The 20,920-nt window shown below is 44.6% G+C and overlaps 1 protein-coding gene across 1 annotated transcript in view; it reads right to left on the bottom strand.

The window, feature by feature from the left end:
* Window positions 1-20,920, bottom strand: part of GRB14 (growth factor receptor bound protein 14) — a 708,169-nt gene that overhangs the window by 508,991 nt on the left and 178,258 nt on the right. Inside the window, exon 2 of the mRNA XM_086956601.1 lies at window positions 16,777-16,933. Coding sequence (XP_086812727.1) covers window positions 16,777-16,933 — 157 coding nt within the window. The remainder of the gene's footprint in view (window positions 1-16,776; window positions 16,934-20,920) is intronic.

The following is a 20,920-nucleotide window of genomic DNA, read 5'->3' as shown; positions in this document are numbered from 1 at the left end:
TAGAGTTTGGATTTGGTTTAATCCCTTTGTCTGTGCTTTAATGTTTTTTTGTAACTTAAGCGCTTGGGTTTTGCGTGCCTTTTTAGTCTGGGTACCTGATGATCTTATCTTCCCAGAACGCATCCCTGCTTGCTTTGATGCCAATATATCACTTAGGGCTGCACTCCCAAATTTAAGAAAATGATTGATGGTGGCCAAAATTGATGAAAAAAGTGGTGGAGTTCAGATAATCGCTCTTCTGCCTTTGTACAGCCTTTGTACAGCCTTCAATCTTCTGCCATTGGTCCTACCCTTCAGCTCACCCTTGCCCTCCCAAGCCCGTCTACCCCAGAGTTAGGGCAGCTGCCGTCGGGGAGGGTACGGGGCGAGAGTTAGATCTGACAGTGGGGTTGCGATGTTAATACTATAGTGCTATTTGCTTTTTCTTAAGTCAGTGTGAATACAAGGCTCAACACCGCTGAAGCGAATCTTCCAGAACTGCAGCTCAGCCTATTTAAAGAAGGGTTTTGAATGTTTATGTTTGTATATGCTCTGTATGCTCTGTATGTATTCTGAGCCCTTTATTCTCTAGACAACTGTCTGCTCCTACTGCAGCTGTCTGTCCTTAAAATCCTTAAGGGGTTCAGTGGCTTTCTTAGCGGGTTTAGTGGCTTTCTTAGCGCCGTGCTGCACAGCCCCCCTTGCCCTCTCACCTGATCACTCGGTCACCTGTGATGTGAAGTGAGGGGCAGCTGATATGTGCAGCTGTTAGATCCAGTTTGCTAAAAGGAGGCTTTTGTGGCTTCTATGGCTCCTGCCTGCTCCTGCCTCTGCCTCTGCAGCTCCTGCCAACAGTAACGCCTCAATGGGGTCTTTGCGAGAGCTATACTGGATTTCGCCTTCCTCTCCCTCTCCCTCTGCTGGAGAGCCCCCAAAGACGCCAAAGGATGCCAAATAAGATACCAAATTACCCCTCGTGGTACTAGCCGTGGCACCATCTGCCAGTAGGGGGCTTTAGTCTCCTGTCTTTTCGTTTTGGATGTTTTCTCCGCCGCCAGCAGCTGAAAGGAAAGCTTGGAGAGACGTGCCTGGTTCCCCAGGGGGAGACGTGCACTCTGAGCTCACTCCACTGCCTGCAGTTCTAACACGGGGCAGTATCTCTGCTGTTAGTTCTATGGTATGACCGTAGTAATCCTCGGTTAACGGCCGTTACAGCCCTTCACTCGCTGCTCATCTCTACTCTTCTCTGTTTCGGGGCTCCGCCAACACCTCTGTGTGCTCAACTTCGTGTGGGCGGATGGCGCTCTCGTGCTTAACTCACCGGCGTCTGGCTGGCACCTTGCACCTGGCACCTGGCACCTTAGCTGACACTGTGACTGGCCGGCCGACGGGCGGGCGAGTGAGCAGGACTCCCCCCCGGTCCTCAAGGCTCGCCTCACTCACTACCGGCTGATGGGTGTAGAATGTCCATGACACAAGAACGAACAAGTACAGATAGCGCCACTAGAGATGCATTGGGCAATGAGCTGTGCATAGAGAACACAATCTATGCTAGAAAATTAGCTGATGCACATTTTAAGGGGATGAGTTTAGCTGTCGTACTCAACGCTGTAAAACACTCCATTGGCTCTGGGTCTAGGCTTTTCCTATAGAAATGCCACATACATACATATATACATACATATTAGTTTTTGGCTGATGTCTTTTACACTGTGGGAGGAGAATGAGGTTTCGTACAAAGCAGCTAAAATTAAGAAAAGGGATAAGGATGATATAAAGTAATTCTGTTTCTTTTTCTCTTCAAGATTGGAAGTTGAAATAGTAGCATACCCCCACAAGGCAATGGCCTGCAAAGTACTGTAGCAAGGTAGGTAAGGGGGTACATCAGGCTTTGTGGGTGGGTTTCAGAGAGTGGGGAGCAAGTAGAGGAATAGTGGTGATCAAAGGGTTGTACATGTGTGTATCAAGGGGACAATCGTTAGAGTAAGTTGCAAGTGGGACACAGATATCAGACAAAGACATTTCAAAGCATTATTATAATATGTCTTTTTAACTATAGTCATGACTTTCTTATACCTCTGAAATGCTTAGGTTTATAAACAAGGTTCATACAATTAATGGCTTGCAGTTATATAGCAGATGGAGATGGACCACCCAGTAATTTGAAATTAAAGCAAATTGATATGGCAGTCTTGCAGAACCCATATTACACACAAGGACTTAAAGCTAATAGATGAAAATGTTTCTAGACTGTATTGGGTAGCAAATTAGGAAGATAACCCTAGAGGTGTTTTTTGCAAGATTGCACAAATGCTACAATGTATCTCCGATCCTGAATATGCTGAGTAATTAAGATAGCCAAATAAGTCCTCCTTGCATTTTCATTATGCGCTTTATATGTTTAGAATTTCACTTCATTGAGAGCTTGGCAGTCAGGAGAACAACCTTAAATTAGTAATGATTTCGCCCCAGCAAACTTGAGTTTCCAACTCCTCTTCTAGAGTTATGTGAACCACCGGGCTTTCTAAAGGCTGAACCTGAGGTGGCTCCACCATTGGAAAACCTTGATCAGGCAATATGGCCGATTTCTGACCACCAGGTCACAGTGTGAGTCGACGCTCCCTATTTGGGGTAAGGTTACTAATGCACCCTATTTAGGGAAAGGTGGCCATCGCTGACTTTCCGTACACATGTTTACAATATATGGCATCCGGGCAGACAAAATAACCTGAGCACCCGGGCCTTTTTAATGTACTGGCAACTTATCTTTCTTCCATTCAATTTCCCTACCTTGATTGGCAATAAAAGGCAGAAGGGCCCAGGCTAGGAAAGCAAAAAATGGCCCCTATATACAGAGAGAAAAACACCGTGCAAGTCAACGCAATTGCATTTTTTTGTTTGGAAGTGTGTATCAGTGAAACAAAAAAATTAATAGTTAAAGGGCAAAACAAAAGGGGCATGTTAGCAAGGAATTGCGATATCTATCGCAAAACGCGCTTAGTGCGTTTATTGTTATCGCTGCCTATCGCTGGATATGTTAGCCGTGAAAACATGCTATTAGCAACGTTTATCTCCATCGTGCTAATTTATCCACTAATAACGGCGAAATGCCTGAATATCGCTGGAAATCCAGCGAGATTCACGCATTAACGCCAATGAGGACTTAGCCTGACAATCCACTTCCCATTGAAAAAACAGGTAAGTCATGTTTTTAGCAGGCGTTAGATTCTAGCAATATTCGGACTTAGCACAACTTTTTTTATGGCTTCCCCTGCGTTGCTAATAGGCGATAGCTGTGTTAGCGACTGCTTTCAGTCGCTAACAGTCTGGGTACACCCACTTTGAATGTCATTAGCGATAAATATCGCTGACATGCAAAGCGGGCCCCAAACCGGTTGCTATCACCTGAAAGCTGTCGCTGACTGCTGTTAGCGACAGCTTGCTGATAGGGCAATGAAAATATTGCTGCTTTAGCGGCAAAAAATACTGCTAAAGCGGCAATATTGCCCTTGCTAATATGCCCTAAAGTTGGCAACTAATCAACTTTTTGTGATGTGACACTCAAAAAAAGCTCCTGTATCTATCATTATTACAGTTAACTGCATATATAAAGGCTTGCAAGCAGCAATAGTTGTGAGTAACGTCGTGTCAGAAGTCTACTCCAATAGGAGCTGCACGCTAGATGGGTGCACTCTGTCTTCTAGACATTATGGTACGCCCCTTGAACCCGTACAACACTATCTACCCTTTAACCACAGAAACTAAACATATTTATAATCAGATTATTTACAGTTTTAAAGTCTTGAATGTCTAAACGGGCATGTAGGTGTCCACTTTAACAGCTGCATAGATAATCAACAGTATTTCAAACTGTTGCTGATTCAGGGAATCAGTCTGGATATAAATATAACTGTGAAAAGGTGTTCACAATAAATATAGCTCAGAAAAAGTCTGAGAGCATTTCGTTTTTAAGATGCTAGTACATATTTGAAACAGTGGACTAATCTTCCTCTACCTGCTTTAGGGAGAATTAGTTTAACCAAATGTCCATACTCCAATTTTTTACACATAGTTTCAATTTTTTTAGCCATATACATTTTCTAAATATAATGCCGTAAGGAGAACCAAAGAAACAGGCAGCACACTACCATCAACATTGGTACAAGGCAAATGGTGCATCACACTCATTAGTAGGAATTGTACACTACACATCTGCTATAATGGGATATTCTAGCTAAATGACACACATCTTTATATGTTTGCTGGGGCAACCCTGGATTTATAAACATGTTTTTCTGCTATGGCGCACCAGCCCATCCCGTTGATCAATTCTCGCACAGGGGTGCCTTGGAAAAACGGCAGTTTCATGCTATATTTCGTTCGGCTAGTAATAGTCCATGCTAATATTAGACCATGCGCTACCAAAGTTCTCAGGGCCCGAGGACCTCCCTTTCCCTCCATCACTCCAAGAAGTGTCATCCTGGGGTCTGCTACAATGGTCCTGCCGAACAGATTTGAAAGGGTCGCGTGGATATGGTACCATTATGTTTTCATCACGGGACATGTCTATATCATGTGAAAGAAGGTCTATGGTTCCATGTTTGGGGTGGGTGGAACTCGTGAAGTTTCCATCTGTGGAATTTCGTGGAGTTAGCGGAATTCCGCGGAGTTTCGCCCAATGCAATCAAAGAAGCTTATATTAAATAGACCTCAAAATAGGGTCATGCAGCACTATAAACAGAAAGACAAGCAATTCTTACAGACTCACAGTGAAATCATTCCATTCAGTGGGACAGATTTTGCACATTGATATCTCACATTGCCAGGGAAGGTTCTACGCACGCATCAGTGGATAAATGAAGTCACATACAACTAGGATTCCGCGTATCTTGCAATGCTGACCATGTTCTGCACTAGGCCCTCCCGGATCTGGTACTTCCTCTCATGCACTGGAAGTCATCCCTCAGATGTGAGACCTTGGCTTGGGCAGGGTGCTGCCACAGACCAAGACTCTGGCTCAGGTTGTGCGAGGGAGGTATACCAGGCCCCCTGTGGGTCAGAGCAGGAAATGTACTGTGTCATTGTCACAGCTGCCCAGGCACCAGCAGTCTGGCTGATCAAGCTCTGGAAGTCCAGCAGCAGCGGGCTGGGGTCTCCCCCACCAAACCCATCTGGATCTGAAGCTAAGCCCTGGGGAGGGAGGAGCAGCCAGCGCCGAGCCATTCCCCTTCAGCTTCAGGGGCTCAGATCCTCTCAGCTCTGTAGCCAAGCCACCGCAAGTCGATCACATGGTGGAGGGCTCACTCTGCCGCAGGAGTGTCCCCGCCTACCTAACTTGGGCAACAACACCAGCGGAGTGTCAGGAGTGCACAGCCCCGGGCACTGGGGAATAGACATCTGTGCGCATGAGGACGGAGGAGGCTGGACGACAGGAAGCACTCAAGGACACCAGCTGTACCTAGGACTGGTCATTGTACCTGCAGCCTATGGTGTACCCTGCAGCCATTGGCGGGTTGCTCCCTTTACTGTACAGGTCCGATGCAGCAACCACAGACCATTCTCTTCCATGTCGGCTAACTCTAGTGCTCTTTTGTAAGGTGGCACAAACATTTCCTGTGCAAGATGCATGATTGCTTTCCTGCCCAAAGGAACCATAGCAGTGTAGTGCATATAGTTTGGAGGAAGGTTGCAGGACTTTGGGGGGGATCTTGCACAGTGTAAATCATCTAGGGGGGAGAGAACATCACGAACACATTCTCCCCCTGTTTGCTATATTGAGCAACAGAGAGTCTCACGTGTCTGTGTCCTGTTTTAATAATCAAAAGAAGAGTGTCTTCAAAGTAGGCTAGGCCACGGTAGGGAGCACAAAAAACAACCACACTGGGATGTTGAAGAAAGCCCTCACTCACCACCTAGTGATGACATGCTTCATCATCGGGCCCCACCAAAGAGACCGAGTGTCTCTTTGGTGTGCTGCAACGCCAGTTTTACTGCGGAGCGGGATGGTGAGTTCAGGACGTGTTGAGTGCAATTAGATTAGTGAGTGGTGAAGGTAGTAAAATTGTCAGTAGTGTGTCTGAAGTAATTATTTTATTCTATGACCACTAAAGACAGAGATTTTAAAATATGTGTAAGGAAACAGTCCACTTTAATTGAGTGGTGGGTTCCTATACGTTAGTCAACATGTTCCTTGCCATCGAAACGGTGTGAATTTACCCGGCAATTCTTCAGGACTGTGTGTGATAAACCCTGGCGGTATGGGCGCGCTAAGGCCCACCCTTACCTAGGGGCGTGAAAGTGAAAATAAATTAAAAGTGAAAAAGTGCAAAAAAATTAGGAAGGAACAAACTCTTCCTAATTAATCCTGGTTTAGGAGGCTTCTACTTTTCGTTTTCTGCACTTTATAGGTATTAGGATCAAACACCATGGGTCTCAGGAGGGGGGTGGAAGCGTATTCGGCACACCGCCCTTGACGCTTTGCACCCTCGGTCTGGTTCGAGGGCGACGTAGGCCAGAAACATGTTGACTAACGTATAGGAACCCACCACTCAATTAAAGTGGACTGTTTCCTTACACATATTTTAAAATCTCTGTCTTTAGTGGTCATAGAATAAAATAATTACTTCAGACACACTACTGACAATTTTACTACCTTCACCACTCACTAATCTAATTGCACTCAACACGTCCTGAACTCACCATCCCACTCCGCAGTAAAACTGGCGCTGCAGCACACCAAAGAGACACTAGGTCTCTTTGGTGGGGCCCGATGATGAAGCATGTCATCACTAGGTGGTGAGTGAGGGCTTTCTTCAACATCCCAGTGTGGTTGTTTTTCGTGCTCCCTACCGTGGCCTAGCCTACTTTGAAGACACTCTTCTTTTGATTATTGATTATTAACCGGGGAACAAGAGTGTCAATCTACTCTCCCTACCTCTCTCCTTGTCAAACATGTGTTCTGTTTTATTCAGGAAATTAACAGTGCAATGTTGAGGTGCCATTACAGCTGTTTGCCTAAGGTTACCTGGATGAACAGATATTTGAAGTGCCCAGGAGCCCAGCTCAGGGGATTAGAGTGCTGGTAATCATATTGGTTTCCGGACACTGGAAAGTATATAGTCTTTAACCAAATCTCTGACAGGTCTGAACCCTCACCATAAATGCATAGCATTTCCATTAATTGGGGGTCATTTGGGGGAAGTCATTAAAGTTCACCAGAAAATGTTCTGCTTGTAAGGAGGGTCTGCCTCTCCTCCCAGATGGGCAGAAGAGCCTGCTAAGTTGCATATCTCAGCGGATCCTTTCTGACAGGGGTTTGATCAATAGTGAGAACAGGAGTGGGGATAAGGGGCATCCCTGTCTGGTGCCTCTCTGGATATGGAGGGCAGCGGGAAAAGTACTGCTCACCTCAACAAGTGCCCAGGGCTCCATGTACAGTAGCGGCATGTAGCATTGAAAAATGAGGCTGAAGTTTATCCTCTCAAGGAGGTGAAACATAAAGGGCTAATGTATTTAGTGGAAGGCATTTTCAAATTCAATGGAGACTAGGGCTTGAGTCCCCTGGAAGCGTCAGAGTTAGCTAAGATTGCGTATAGCTGTTAAAGGTAATGCCTGGTGCTATGGCTTGGTAGAAAACCATTCTGGTCATAGGCAACCAGGTCTCTGATTACTGTCAATGGTCTATAGGGCAATACTTTGACCAGTATCTTAGCCTCTAGATTTATAAAGACTATGGGTTGATAGAAGCCGCAGTCATCAGGTGGTTCACTTGGTTTCATTATGACGGGTATGGTGGCACCAAGGAGGTCCCGTGATGGCATCCCAGTTTCACATGCCTCTTTGCAGGCCTCTTCGTACATTTTGAGGAGGTGTGGGATGAGGAGTGACACGTCCACCCGGAACATCTCTATGGGGAACCCATTGAGATCCAGAATTTTCCAATGTGGTAGTCCATCTATGGCCTCACATATTTTGGCCACACTGAGCAGATCCTCCATCTGTCAGTGATCCACCTGGGGAGGGTTTGTATAGGTAGGTCTTCCACAATTGAGTTTTCTCTTTCAAACATCGGAGGGTCCATCGCTGCATATCTGGGGTCAAAGTAGCACGCAATCTCCTGGTCCATAGCATGCACACCTTCTAGATTATTCAGGCCCAAAATGAATTTCATGGGTAGGTCCCTGCTGACCAGCCAATGCCGAACTTGACTGGATTTGATACCGATCTCATATATTTGGAATTGTAAGGAGATTTCAACTGAGGCAGTGGTGTCCATCCGTTTTTCTCTGAGCGAAAGAGTGTTGTAGCTGGTTATTGTTGGAACTCATAAGTCAAACCTCTGCATTTGCCATCTGTGTTTCCAGGTTGGTTACCTCTTTATTCTTCAGTTTTTTGGTGGTTGTTTGGCAGTATATCATCCGTCCTTTGTGGCTTGCTTTGAATGCCTCCCACAGCAGGAAAGGGAAAGAGACAGAGTCAACATTAAGTGTGAAATACTCCTCGATGTGGTTTCTGGTGTAGTCTGCAAAGTCGCCATTAGAGCTTGATTAGTCAGGGCTTGAGGAAGTAGCCGCGAACCTGGCCTGTAGCTAATAGGAGTGGATGGGATAAAGATATGGTTCAATCATGCTGACGAGTTGTGATCATGTGAGTAGTGTGTGAATTGGATGTCTGAAGGGTAAATTGCTTGCCATGTGTCCACAAGGGCAAGGGAAGTGGCCCATCATGCTAGTAATGGGGATATATGAGTTTTAGACTGTACGCTAACATTGTTGTGAATGTACATGATCAATTGAAGTCACCCTAATAATTAGGAGCCCTGTCAGAGACTTCAGTATATGTGTTGTTCTAGAGTGTCTCTCACCAGAGTTGGCAGTGCATATACAGGGAACAACAGCCATGGTTTGTACCTACCATACCCTCCACCATTGTAAATGTGTAAATCTACCCCAGTTATCATGGGTGGTCTTTGTCACATGCATCAGGAATTGATTGTGGAGTAGCGCTGCCATGCTACCGGAGGTGGTTGAGTAACAGAAATGCTAGACCCCTAAAGTGCCGACCATTTAGCACCCAATAAATGTGTTTCTTTCCTGGAATATCACCCAGGATGTTTATCATTTGATGTATTGGAAGATGATGCCACCATTTTTTGGTGGGATAACTGATAGTTGGTACGAAACTCTATCTAGTAAAGTACAAAATGGTGTTGGACTAAAATAGAGATAAGACTAGCGCAATTAGTAAGTTCCAGTGAACTGCTTCAAGGGTTTTGCGGAATAGGAGTAAACAGAGGACTTAATCTAATGAAGATTGAGTGGAAACCAAAAGAGGACTGTTTCTTTAAGGAATCTGATCCATTAACAGGGACAAAGGTCTACACTCCAGTCTGTGGCTGTAGGGGAAGCCATCTTGGTAGGGGCAGAACATTTCTAATAACAAATATACTGCTTTCTGAACCATGGCAGGGTATCATCTTAAATTTGTAGGAATTAATTCACTCTCAATAATTTACCCGCCCAGACTCACTAAAAATGCATCCAAAGCTTTTAAACAAAACCTTCTCAGATCTAATCCAGAAATGCTAATACGAGATCTCTCCTTCAACTTAAAAAAATGTATGATTTTTAATGACCTTATCTTCTTTACTACTAAAATGGCCAAATGGAGAAATACTTTAAATAATTTGCTGGAATCAAGGAATCAAAAAACATTCCCTATGGAACGGAGTTGCTCTTTACACCTTCTCGAAAACTAAGAGCAACATTAAATATAACATGCTATAAAAATGGAACGATTCTCATCCAAGCTGCCAACAAAGATCTAGAACGCTTTGACGAATTTTTCGCTACATTAAAAAACCTTGTTCACAGCGGTCCCACCTCAGGAAGTAACCAACCTAATATGAACTATCAAGTCATTGACGCACAGGGGAACCAACCGGCTGTGTCGAAATTAGGCAGTGCGAGGGATCCCCAACAGTCTAATCAAACTATAGCACTGGATGACATTAACACTAATGAAGAGCCCCTCCCATTGAATAAGGTAGACAGGATAGGGCAGGATAATACTAATAGAAGAGATAGGGCGTTAGGTTACATAAACCTCAATGTTGAACCCCAATTGTTACTTCTGGAACTCATTGCCCCGAACGATGGCGAAACAGGAACTGCCAGGGCGATTGAATCCCAACAGATGGTTCATGAGGTGGCATTAAAAGGCACTTCCACTAACGATGAGCCCCAGGAAGTGAATCATGAAACCAACAAGCCAGAAGACAGGGGCCTCAACACTCAACTAGCATTAGTTACTTCACCCATAGATTCTAGCTCCCCTACTGCGCCTGACTTTAAACCTGACCAGCTGACAGGATCTGTAAGCAGGTTGGAAAACACACAAGTCAAACAATTTAACTGGAGAGGAACGCATGTGACCTGCACAGGGAATTTCAGATCCGGTTCCAGTCTCAATAAAACAGGCACAGATCCAGCAGAGATGTGCAAAGCTAGCCCCCCAATAGGGACGAAACCCACAACCACTTTACATAATAGGCTAGACTCGGAAAAGACTAGAACCACACAAACAAATGGGGATCTTAATTAACTCAGTTCACAATGTTGCAAGACCTACAAAGCCATGCTTGCCGCCATCAGAGATATGAAGAACCTGCTGTGCTTATCAGAAAATTGGCTGGCAAAAATGGAGGCTCTTCAGTCTTCCTCTTTTGTAACAAATGTTAATCGCTGTTTCACCCCTATGGCGTCGTCAAACAGAATTTGCCACCCACGCACGCAACTCAACTATCTGATAGACAGTGAGTTAGCATCCATTCTGTCTACATCTGATCCTATTCACACTTCGCAAACTAAGATAGGCGAAAACGCTATCCAAACTATTGTATCAAATAGGGATAGAACATCCCCGGCTAAAAATAGAAGGACTAATGTGAGCAACCTAAAGATGGTGACACTAATGACTGAAATGTCTGTTCCGCCAATGACCAACTCCCAGAAACATTTTCGTTGCATATTCCTCAACTGTAGCTCAGCAAACAAACACGCGGCGGACATAGCTGACCTCATACTGAATCATGAAATTGACGTAACCATCTTTACCGAAACCTGGCTTTCCGACTCGTCTTCCCCATGCTTAGACCTGTTAGTCCCCCCAAACTACAAAATTATGAGACTGCACAGACAAGTCAGATTGGGTGGAGGCATTGCTTGTATTCATAGGTCATACAATTAAGTATGGGCGGAAAATCCGTTCCGCTCGCGGATTTTGCGGATTTTCGGTAAATTCGCAATCCGCGAGATTCGCGAATTTCCCGCAAAATCCGCAAATCCGCGAGCAGCGGATTTTATGGCTTGCTCGCACTGTTCGCGTGAGTTCGCGGCTTCCCAGTTTAACTTCGCGTCCCGCAAATAAGCGCTAAATTGCAGAAATACGATCTTAGCAAAACTGAAACTACTTACCAGGTTCAAAAGTTCAAGCTCATCATTAGTAGCCATTTCCTGTAGTGCTTCCTGAGGGGCCCCTCCAGAGTTCAGTTGCCTACTTGCAACTATTATGTGACCCTGCTCTGACCCTCAGAATAGTTACACATATGCCACAAAGGTCCTGAATTACAGCTAAGGGAGACAAGCAGGAGCCAGGCTGGAAGTTCAAATCCAGTGACACATTAATCAGCCCCTAATTCATTATTGTCAGTTGGGTCAGGGCAGGTGTTGTAACTAATTTTGCAACAATGAAATCACTTAGCAAGTGCAAAAGATCACTAATCAGGAAGCACTAAGGAAGCAGGTGCCAGCTAAAAAAATATTCTGTGACACATTAATCAGCCCCAAATTAATTCATGTCACTTGAGGCAGGGAAGGTGTGCTTTGCTTTGGCACAATAATGTACACTGGACAACCAGAGGGTGCTGTGATGAAACAGAGGGTGGCATGGGTGGGCCAGAGGGTGGCATGAGTAGTCAGAGAGTGGCAGTGGTGACAGAGGGTGGCAGTGATGAAGAAGAGTGTCCCAAACAAGCTGGACACGTAGAAACAACAAGTTCGCAAAACTTGCGACCCGACAGGTAAGTTCGCGTTCGCGAAATTGTACAAAACCCTCGCAAACTGGCAGAAACCCGCGCGAACACAAAAAAAAAACCCGCAAATTCGCGAGAATTTGCGGATTTTGCGGATTGCGAGTTCGCAAATCCGCAAAATTCGCGAACGCGAGATTCGCAAAATTCGCCCATGCTTACAGACAATACTATTACCAAAATTCATTCGGACCCTTTAGAGTCTTGCAAATATCTAGGCATGTCTTTAAGATCAGCAGACAACCAAAACTGTAAAAGGCCATACATTCTACCACCCGCCTGGTACAAAGACCAAGTTCCTAGACCAATTGATGCAAATCATTACCATCAACTCTAGTCCTCAGTCAAATATCTTCTTAGGTGACTTCAATATTCACTGGGAGGATCAGGCTGACAATCAAATCACACTCCTTAAAACCTTCCTGGAAGAGCAATGTTTAGTCCAGGGATGTCATCTCCCCACCCACTCCAAAGGTTCAACCTTAGACTGGATCATAGCCAAAGAAAAAGCAATCGAGAATATTATAATCACACCATGCGATTCGTCTGATCATCACATAATTACATTTGAAATTCCCTTGAGAAAAACAAAATCGACCTCACAAACTAATAAGCCAAATAAATTGACCATGAACACTAGAGGAATCAACTTGGAAAACATAGCAGCTCGCTGTGAAAGAGAGTTGCAGCCACCCAAGAACATGGTTGACTTCAGTGAACTCACTTTGCATTATAACAAGTCAATGTCAAGCATCATCGAGGAATTAGCCCCTCTAAAACTGAAATGGATCTCTGACAAAGATAAAACTCTGTGATTCAATAGTTCCCTAAATGAGGTAAGCCGATCACTCAGACTCTCAGAGCGCAAATGGCGTCAATACCCTACCTCACCCCACTGAAGCCAACTGAGACAATCCAGGAAAGCTTATAACAAAAGCATCCTTAAATCTAAAAAATACTTTTTTAGGAAAGAATTGGCCAATGCATTAAATAGACCAAGGAAACTATTTGATATACTTAAAGAACAATCAAATAAATCTGCCAAATCAGCACTGGTCATCATCAAAACAGGCTTGAATAGTGAGGATTTCTCCGTCTCCTTTACCGACAAAGCTAACACACTGGAGAGGGAACTCAAAAAATCAGCTGAAGACTTTGAAAAGGAGAAGGGTTCCTCAGATGAACCTCAGCTCCAACAAGAATTGGACAAACCAAAAAACAATGCTCGATGGACAGAATTTAAAAAAATCTGTGAATTAGAAATCTCAAAGATCATGTCATCCACTAAACCTAACAACCACTATAAGGACCCCCTACCAGCAAAGTGCTGGTCTTCTCTAAACCACCTGTTAATCCCGTCTTGGACTAAGATCATAAATGCCTCGTTATCACAAGGCAAAATACCGGACTGCCTAAAAACAGGGCAAGTCATTGTTGTTCTTAAAAAAAACAACAGAAAACCCTTCTGATGCAAACAACTTCAGACCTGTAACTAACATTCCCATGCTTGCAAAAGTTCTGGAAAAATGTGTCCAACAACAATTGAGGCTTCACATTTCAGATTTCAATCTACTAAATGATTGCCAATCTGGGTGCAGACCGAACCATAGTACAGAAACTGCAATCTGCAAATATTAGATGACGCATTACTGGCTTTCGACCACAACGACACATGTCTCCAAATATTGTTGGACTTGTCGTCTGCTTTTGACACGGTAAACCATGCCAAAATTCTGTATAGGTTGAAAAACAGAATAGGGCTAGATGGTACAGTCCTAAAGTAGTTCAGCTCCTTCCAAGAGAATAGATCACAAAAATTCATTGTCAACCAAACCCTATCAGATTTTAACAGAAATACAATTGGAGTTCCACAAGGTTCAATGTTATCCCCAGCACTTTTCAATCTTTATGTAGAACCACTAAGGGTTATACTACAAAAAGCGAACATTTCATTCCATATGTACATAGATGACACGCAGCTGTATATCAAGGTGGCATCAACAGGAGATATAAAAACTATGAACCAAGCCCTAACGAGAACCCTCCAAAGGCTAACCATGAATCACCTGAAGCTACATCAGCAGAAAACGGAATTCTTACTGATTACACCTCAGAAAAGTAAATTTAAGATAGCAGAATAGTCCAACCTTATCACTGCTATAAAATGTACCCCGAAGATTGTCGACTCCACTAAATTTTTGGGAATTACTCTTGACAAAAATCTGACCATGATTGCACATATCAACACAATGGCAAAGAACGCCCGTTTCCATCTAAGCTACCTGGGGAAACTAAAACCATTCCTAAATAAAACAGAATAGTCCGCAATTTTTATAACGTGGACGTAAAGTCACCTCCTCAGTTTCTCTACTCCGTTACTGATTCCGATAATATTAACTGGTCCCAAAAGAAGATAATCTGCGATCTCTATAACGTGGTCTTTAAAGTCACCATTTGCGAACACGAGTACGTGTATCGCTTCCAAGGCACGCAGTATCCCGTAAACTCGAAGGGTTCGAGTTTACGGTATACTGCGTGCCTCCGAAGCGATACGCGGAACACTGAGCATATTGGTGAATACTCTGATTTACATTGATTACTTTTGCGATCAAAACACATGGAATAATAATCTTTGTGAAGAGTTATTATATTTTTCTGAGCCCTGATGAAGTCATGGATGCATGGAAAAAAATGTGTGACGAAACACGTGTTGGCTGCTAAGGAAGTCTTTTGGAAGATAATTATTAAACTACTTCTGGATATACTTTCCAAGATGGATACCTGAGTTTTGTGTTCTTCAATTGGATATTTTTTACATGGATACTTCGCTTTGTTAAAGGAAGAAAAGAATATTTGTATTGCTTCTGCACTTATATAACTAATTCTTTGGACAAGAATATATGCACTGAACATTTTATACGCTTGAAGAGCTCGGGGAGAACTTCTGTGTCCATCCAATACTATCTAGCTTGTCGATGATTGCTAAATGATCACTGTGTCTCATACGTAAAAAAACATGCATATAGCTAATTATATGTGATTTATGTATGCTTTTCGATGATTAGCATGTTCTGAAGTGGTCTCAAGCCTGGTCAATGTCCTATTTTCACTATAAAAAGCAGCAAATAAATAAATACAAGCATAAATAGAAAAACTTGTTGTGACTTCTGTTATATAAGTAATTGTTTTCACAACACCCAAAAGACGATTGTATTACATATTTTATACTTCTATATAGGTATCACACTTTCCTTTAACATTTAAACACATTGCATTTAAATGGAAATGCCAGTGGTCTTGTGGCCCCAACCATCTCTAACTTCAAGGAAAAAAACATTACTTTAAACAATATATAATTCCTAAAACATTTAGACAATCTTCCCATTTTGCAACCAATGATGAATTTGCAAATATGATGGGGTAAGATCTATTTGTCTATTCCTCTCTCTTAGAATTTCAGTTCAGTAGCGAGGTGGCCAGTTCTTCACTACCAAACCTGCTCAGACCTTTGGTATACAGCACAGCGGTGCCAGATCACTCCTCATTTCAGTCTTGGAATCACATAATTTAAACATATGAGACACTGGGCTGCTAACCATCAGAGAGGTGGAATCCTCCTGGATCGTGGTTCACAAATGGTGAACAGTAGCAGAATCAGTTCTTAAACACACTGCATAAATCTCCTTGCCTGGCATAATTTCATGGTTGCATTGACTCGACACTTTCATTCTGTTTATGCATTCAACCATATGTCCCATGATCTTTGCTGTTTTCATCCTTCCACCTCCGGTAGTCTTCTCCCTTTCCCTTCAGGCTTTGTAACCCTACATTGTTTTTATGCAGTTTGTACAACCACTTTAATGTTGCGGAGCTGGAGTCCTCTGCTCCTTGGCGTGTTGGAGATCAGAGATGGTCTCCTGGTTGACATCTGGTCTCAAAGCTTCCATCAGAGTAAGCTACTCCCTCTGGTTGTGGATCACTCCTCTCTGTACCTGCTCCTGTATGGTAATTAGTGTGCACTGACCTGTTGGCTAATAACTTACTTATTTAGAAAACTCCATACAACCGCCACCCGAGGTCACAGCGGCAGATCAGAACGCTAACAAGTGTCAGTTTATGCCAGGATTCCTGAACGCTAAACCTGAGCAAGCATTCCTGTGTATTTTCTTTCCCATCCCTATTTTCCCTTTCTTTCTCTTGTGAGATATTAGAGCTCTCGATACCTTCAGAAATACTCAGGGAAGGCAAGGATTCTATTTAAATCTACATCTGTGAGCAAAGCCTGATATTCTCTCTCTGCTATTACCACCTGCTCAGAGTGGTACTAGTATGCACTGTCTCTGTGTCACAATCCTTTTTAATGCATTCATACAATGTAGTGAGAACGTGGAAATTCAATTTTTCCTTTACTCTCGGGTACTCCATTATCCATTCCAACTCTTTTACAAATCTTTCATCTTTATGCCAAATTGATCAGAAATCTGGTGTATAGTTATTTGCACCCACATTCCCAGGAGTGTTAATAAACATTCACGATAGAGCTACATTGTGATCTCATCAAAACACGTTTCCAATCATGTGTGCACTGTGATAAAAGCATTTGTCAAATGAAAAAGAATAACACTGCATTAAATAGTGAAGAAAATTACGCATTGTCGAAGTCTGATTCATTTTTCGCCCTAAAAGCTTTACACGTTATTTATACTTACCCAGGCCCAAGTGAGGAAGATGTTCAAACAGAGTCCAACTGTGGTCATCAATGTAATGATGCTTCAGAATTAACAGCTGGCACACATCCCTAGCTGGAATGTCATTAGGTACTTCCAATGCTCTGCTGGTATCATCTTCACTGTAAACTTTAATGACCTGTAAGAGGAGCAAGGTGACATTTTTTTAGACAAAATTAGCCTACGTATTTTATTTTGTACCACTCAACATATTTTTGACATCTTATTGCTCTATTCAACGGAATATTTTTATTTTTAACACATCCGCAAATGCAACATCCTTATTGGAGAAACAAGAGACCACAACATCCAGAAAACGAATATTGAAAATTTCACGGGATACATGATACTCCAAGAGGAGAAACAAAGACCCTGAAAGTAGGACGGAGCGGAATGATGTTAAGAAATATTTTTTTATTGTTGAAATCCGTAATGGAAAATTGTGACTTGGTTTTGGAAGATCCTCTGTTGTTATAGACAGTTGTGGAAATGTGTGATTGCATTAGCTCTGCAAATTTGCCTCATTGTACTTGGCCCGCTAATTGGCTACTGATATCAAACCTTGCACAAACAGTTTTTGCATTCAATTTGGCACTGCAAATTGTGCACAAATTTTGTGAGGATGTATGACGTTACAACGCATGCTTTTACCACGCATGCCTTTACAACGCGGTTTTTACAATGCATGCCTTTAAAACGCATAGTGCTTTGGGGTGCTGGATAGTGAATAGTTTAATTTACTATTCCAACTCCAGTCCCCGTGGATAGTAGGGAAGGTGTTGGATAGTAAATTAAACCTATTCCCTATCCTAGAGCGCCCCCCAGTGCAATGCGTTGTAATGGTTTGCGTTGTAAAAGTTGCGTCGTAAAGGCACTGCGTGGTAAAAGTTGCGTTGTAAAGGATGTTTCCCATTTTGTGACCTGCCAGTTTTGTTGCCTTACAGATTTCGGTAAAACCTGGCCAAATGTGTGCATGAAAAAGAATAGCACAATGAATTTTGTAGCATGGAACAAGTAAAAATATATAGTACTATCATGATGATGCCTAATTTCCCATTTGAATTCATACTGGAGCAGCAAACGAGTACGAGGAAAAAATGCTCTGGGTAGCCTTCCTCAACCAAATATATAAGCCTTTGCAAACTCTCCTTGCGCTGTTGTACGTTTGGCTCCCTAGTAGCAATGCAGGCACCTAGGGTGCCTATGTTGCAGACAGTAGTGTTTTTGTGCAAGAACTGCCACCTTCCAGCACAAAAACAATCCTTTGAGCCTTTTTCGCTGTAGCACACGTAGAAAGAGGAAAAACGAGGGGCAAAACAGATATTTTGAGAAGGCGTAGCATTTGAAAGCATTCTCAGGTCTACCAACCATGGCAAATCTTGGTATGTGCCAAAATCCAGGGGTGGATGCATGAGAACACCCATGCTCCTCAATGGTATGCCTCCCTGAGGCAGAGTTACCCAAGGCAGCAACTTGCGCTGTCTTGTGTTACACCAAATTTACCAGACATAGCAAGGCCATGCAAGCTGGCCTTGTGTGGCTTGGTAAATCTCATCTAGGTTTTACTTTGCCCTTGTGGTCCCTTGCTTGGAACAAGGGCAATGCTAAATGTTTATAAATATGCCCCTCAATGTGCTATAATGATTGTGATGCAAGTCACATTTCTCTTCATGGGGAAATAACATGATTTTAACATTTGGCACATGGAATGCCTTCGTTTTTCTTTTACCAATAGTCTTTCAGTGGAACTTTGGATCCTTCAGAGTAACACTTTCCCCTAAAGAGTCAGATATACATGTATTGACGATTTGGGGGCCAACTGGGTTCGGTATAAATATGCCAGTTTTTTTCTACTGGTAATTCTAACTGGTAACACATTTATAGAAAAGCTAGAGTTTTTGGTGTGATGTTCTTACCACTGCTTTTACATTTGGTTCTAGAGAGAGTTCTGTAGAAATCCAGAAGACTACACCCTTGACATTCCTTTGATGGGTGGTATGAAACCGGAGCATTGTAGGTTTTCAATGCAAGAGTGTGTGTACAGCACTATGTGAGGGAGGTGGAAAAACATAACAGCTCATTTGTGGAATTATTGAACCTGAGCCAGCCTCAGGTCACTTTTGCCACTGGTAAGAAGTTTTTGTTGCTGCATCTGCTACTTTCTGTGACTCAAGAAGGATTGGAAGCGCCATACACCTTTATTGAAAACATCATATTGCCCCAAGCGTGTGTGATTCTGACCTCGGTCAGTCAGCATGCTCCCCGGCAGCTCTGCCGGTAATCTCCCGCAGCTCCCGGCCCAGCAGCAGAGTTCGAGCCTTGCGCCCGACTCTACAACAGGTTTTTGCTCTGCCTCTTTGGTTTTAGCGCTCTGACAGTGTGTGTTCTGTGCTGTGTCTCTGTGTTCTTATTTTCGGGGCTCTGCCCCTTCTGCCTCATTGTTAAGTGCCGTAGCACCTTGCCGCCTCCCGCCCCGAGTAGCGGTGATTTTCCCCATAGCCCCGCCGCCACCAGTCTCCCGCCCACCTCCTCCTCTAGCCCGCCCCCTCCCCTTTATACCTGCGACCGCTGCATGGTCGCGCAGCGGATGCACGCAGCGGGCGCGCTAAAGGCAAGCCCGTCTGCGCCCGTTCGTGCCTGGACCGCACTCAGCTCCACAACCCCTGGACCCCGCACACGCCATGACGCCAGACTCCGTTACGACACCAACACCCTCCTCACTCTCAACACCGGCCAAGACCACCGCTGCTTCCAGTCCGCCCTGAAACGCACCCACGGACTCTTCTCCTGCAACACCTGCAACTTCACCTGCGACAGGACCAACAAACTTCAAGGACCAGACCCAACCACCTCCGCTGCATCCTCCTCAACACCCGCTCCGCACGTAAACACGCCGTCGAGCTCTGGAATCTGCCCGGCACCTCCGCTCCAGACGTTGCCTTTCTGACCGAGACATGGTGGAACAACGCCTCGGCCCCTGACATCGCCATAGCCATGCCGGACTGCTACAAGATCTCCCGCAAAGACCGCACCAACGGAATCGGAGGAGGAGTAGCCATCGTCCACAAGTCCACCCTCCAGGTTCACACCCTCACAGATGACTGCCTCAACTCCGTCGAACACATTTACTTCTTGATCCACACCGACCCCAACACCACCCTCAGAGGAACTCTCATCTACAGACCTCCCGGACCCCGGGCCCCCTTCAGCGACTCCATCGCCGACCTCACCAGCACCCAAGCTCTCGCCTTCATGGACTACATCCTCCTCAGAGACCTGAACTTTCACCTCGAGAACAACAACGATGCCAACACCACCGCCCTGATCGACAACCTCGCCAACCTTGGCCTCCGACAACTTGTCACCGAACCCACCCACGCCGCCGGCCACAAGCTCGACCCCGTCTTCTCCACAAGCACCCACATCACCTTCAACCACACCACCAAACTCCACTGGACCGACCACCGATGCATCCACTTCACCTTCAAGAAACCAACCACGCACTACCACACCCAACAGCTCCCCCCCATTGCTGGAGCAAAGTCACCAAAAACCAGCTGTCCTCCACCCTCGCCCAGGACCCACCCACCGACCCTACCAACACAGACGCCACCACCCGAAACTTCAGACAGTGGATCGACAACTGCGCCAACACCCTCGCCCCGCTAAAGAAACCCTTCACCAACAACTCCAGCAGGAAAGCTGCCTGGTTCACCGAAGAACTCCAGTCCTCCAAACGCACATGCCGGAAGCTGGAGAAGAAATCGCTCCACGACCGCACCCCCGACAGCCACGCAACCCACAAAGACGCCATCCGCAGACATCACCACCTTCACAGAACAGCTAAAAGATCTTCCTTCAAAGCCTGCATGGACAACAACGCACACGACAACAAAGAACTTTTCATCAGTGAAAGAACTCTCCAACCCAACCACCAACACCAACGACGTCCCGCCCTCGCAAGATCTGTGCGACTTACTGGCCACCTTCTTCCACCGTAAGATCGCTGACATTCACGACAGCTTCAACACCCCATCCACCCGGACCTCCAATGATCCCACCCCGAACTCCACCAGCATCGCCCAGCTGACTTCCTGGTACAACGTCAACGACGATGAGAAACGCA

The sequence above is a fragment of the Lissotriton vulgaris genome, chromosome 2_1, assembly GCF_964263255.1.
Source record: "Lissotriton vulgaris chromosome 2_1, aLisVul1.2, whole genome shotgun sequence".
NCBI lineage: Eukaryota > Metazoa > Chordata > Amphibia > Caudata > Salamandridae > Lissotriton > Lissotriton vulgaris.
The sequence above is the reverse complement of the archived record's forward strand: the minus strand, read 5'-3'. Positions and strand labels throughout refer to the sequence as shown.